Raw genomic sequence first — 1,994 nt, forward strand, 5'->3', positions numbered from 1 at the left:
CGCGGCATTCTATTCTGCTAAGCATGCCTTTGGCAATTTTTACAGCGTTTAACAATTTTCGCTACATCGCGGTATAGGGATGGCCAAAAGTATCCCATTCGCATAATTTTCACGGCGATAGTTTTGTAGCCTGAATGCAGTGCACAAGTACCATTATGCACTTCTTCTATAATCATTTCTGCCTCGATTGGGCCAACACAACGCATCATTGGTCCGCAATATGATTTGTGATATAAGATATCATCTTGAATGATATACATCGGTGCTCGCTCTCTTACTAAACGAGCTTCGCGACTATCATCTGGCAGAATATCACCGCGGATATATTGTAGAATTGGGTTCATCCAGTTTGGCTGTTCTTCTGTAACAGATGCGACCATTAAGTCACTATCTATTGATTTACTTGGTAATTCCTCAACCCATACTTGTTTTTGAAAGTGCGAGAACGTTAAAGCAGCAAATTTGCTCAACGCATCCGCCTTTTTGTTTTGGTTTCTTGGCACTTGTGCGAGTTCGAAACGCTCAAATCGCGCTGCCATTTCTTTCAATAGCTACAAGTATTTCTGCATAGAGGGATCGTGTGCTTCAAAAGATCTATTAAACTGATTCGCTACTAACTGCGAATCTGTAAAGACACACAGCTTAACAATATTCATTTTTCGTGCAATATTTAAGCCTGCGAGTAATGCTTCATATTCGGCCTCATTATTTGTCACATCAAAATTAAACCGCAATGCATATGTATGCTCCTCACCACATGGGCTTGCCAAAACCAAACCCGCGCCTGCACCTTCTGCGTACGAAGCGCCATCAGTAAACAAATCCCAAGTTTCACCGAGTAATGGTTTTAGCGCGGTTCGCTCATTAATCACCTCTAACTCGCCAGACATTTCAGCGAGAAAATCCGCCATAACCTGACCTTTTTCAGCACTACGCGGAAGGTAAGATATTTGATAAGCACCTAATTCTACTGCCCACAATGCGAGTCTACCAGATATCTCTGGTTTGGTTAAGACTTGCTTGATTGGCATATTAGTTAATACATGCACTGGATGCCCTTGAAAATACCTTCATAGCCTTCGCGTTGTTAAAATAAGCGCATACACAAACTTTTCAATCGGCGCATAGTTTATTTCACTTCCCGTAAGAGCTTTACTAACAAAATACATCGGCTTTTGTATTTTGTTCCTTTCCGCGATCAAAACTGAACCGAAAGCTTCGTTTGCCACTGAGATATAAAGATAAAGAATTTCGCCCTGAACTTGCGCTGTTAGTGTAGGCAAAGTTTTCAACAACTTTTTCATCTCTCGAAACGCGGTTTCCGCTTCGCTGGACCAAACAAAATTCTTTTGCTTCAAGCACCCTTTTAGAGTTTTGAAAAATGGCAACTGCCTTTCGGCAGCTTTAGACAAGAAACGCGTTAATGCGAGTTTTCCCGTCAAACTTTGCACTTCTTTAACCATTTTTGGCGCGGTCATATTTTCTATAGCCGCGAGCTTTTTCGGATTAGCTTGAATACCTTGTTCTGTAATGATAATGCTAAAAGTGAACATATATTTCATAGCATTATTCCTCAAGAAAGACAAGCTTTTAGTTGCAATTGTCCTATTTACAAGTGATATTCGTTTAAATAATAAAAGGTGAAGACAAAAGACAGATTCGACGAATTGAAGACGCAAACGACCAAAAAGCTCAAAAGTACAAAATACAATAAAAGAGGTTCCAATTATTGATGAGAAACGTCTCAAAATTACAAGAGTACAAGATTCAAAACGCAAAGTACAAGATATTAAATTGTACGCAAGGACGTTCGAAAATCCGGAACCGGGACCAGAGTCAACTCTCAACGCTCGACGCAACGGACTAAAAATTACAAGTCAACTATGCACATAAATATAATATAATATTTAAATAATTCTTATAATTATTTATATATTATATAATATATTATAAACCGTCGGCAAGCTAGGAGCCAAGGCTGTGTGAGCTGTAAA

At 39.3% G+C, this 1,994-nt stretch overlaps 1 protein-coding gene across 1 annotated transcript; it reads right to left on the reverse strand.

Moving 5' to 3' along the window:
- Positions 1-551: 551 nt before the first annotated feature.
- LOC139854776 (uncharacterized) lies at positions 552-911 on the reverse strand. The gene has a single exon (XM_071844059.1). It carries the CDS (start codon positions 909-911, stop codon positions 552-554), a length of 360 nt encoding a protein of 119 aa, XP_071700160.1.
- Between the last annotated feature and the right edge of the window lie 1,083 nt (positions 912-1,994).

The sequence above is a fragment of the Rutidosis leptorrhynchoides genome, chromosome 6 (genome assembly GCF_046630445.1).
Source record: "Rutidosis leptorrhynchoides isolate AG116_Rl617_1_P2 chromosome 6, CSIRO_AGI_Rlap_v1, whole genome shotgun sequence".
Lineage (NCBI taxonomy): Eukaryota > Viridiplantae > Streptophyta > Magnoliopsida > Asterales > Asteraceae > Rutidosis > Rutidosis leptorrhynchoides.

Bases quoted from the DNA above. Each gene is read 5' to 3' on its own strand.
- LOC139854776 (XM_071844059.1), bottom strand. From the start codon at position 911: ATGGCGGATTTTCTCGCTGAAATGTCTGGCGAGTTAGAGGTGATTAAT.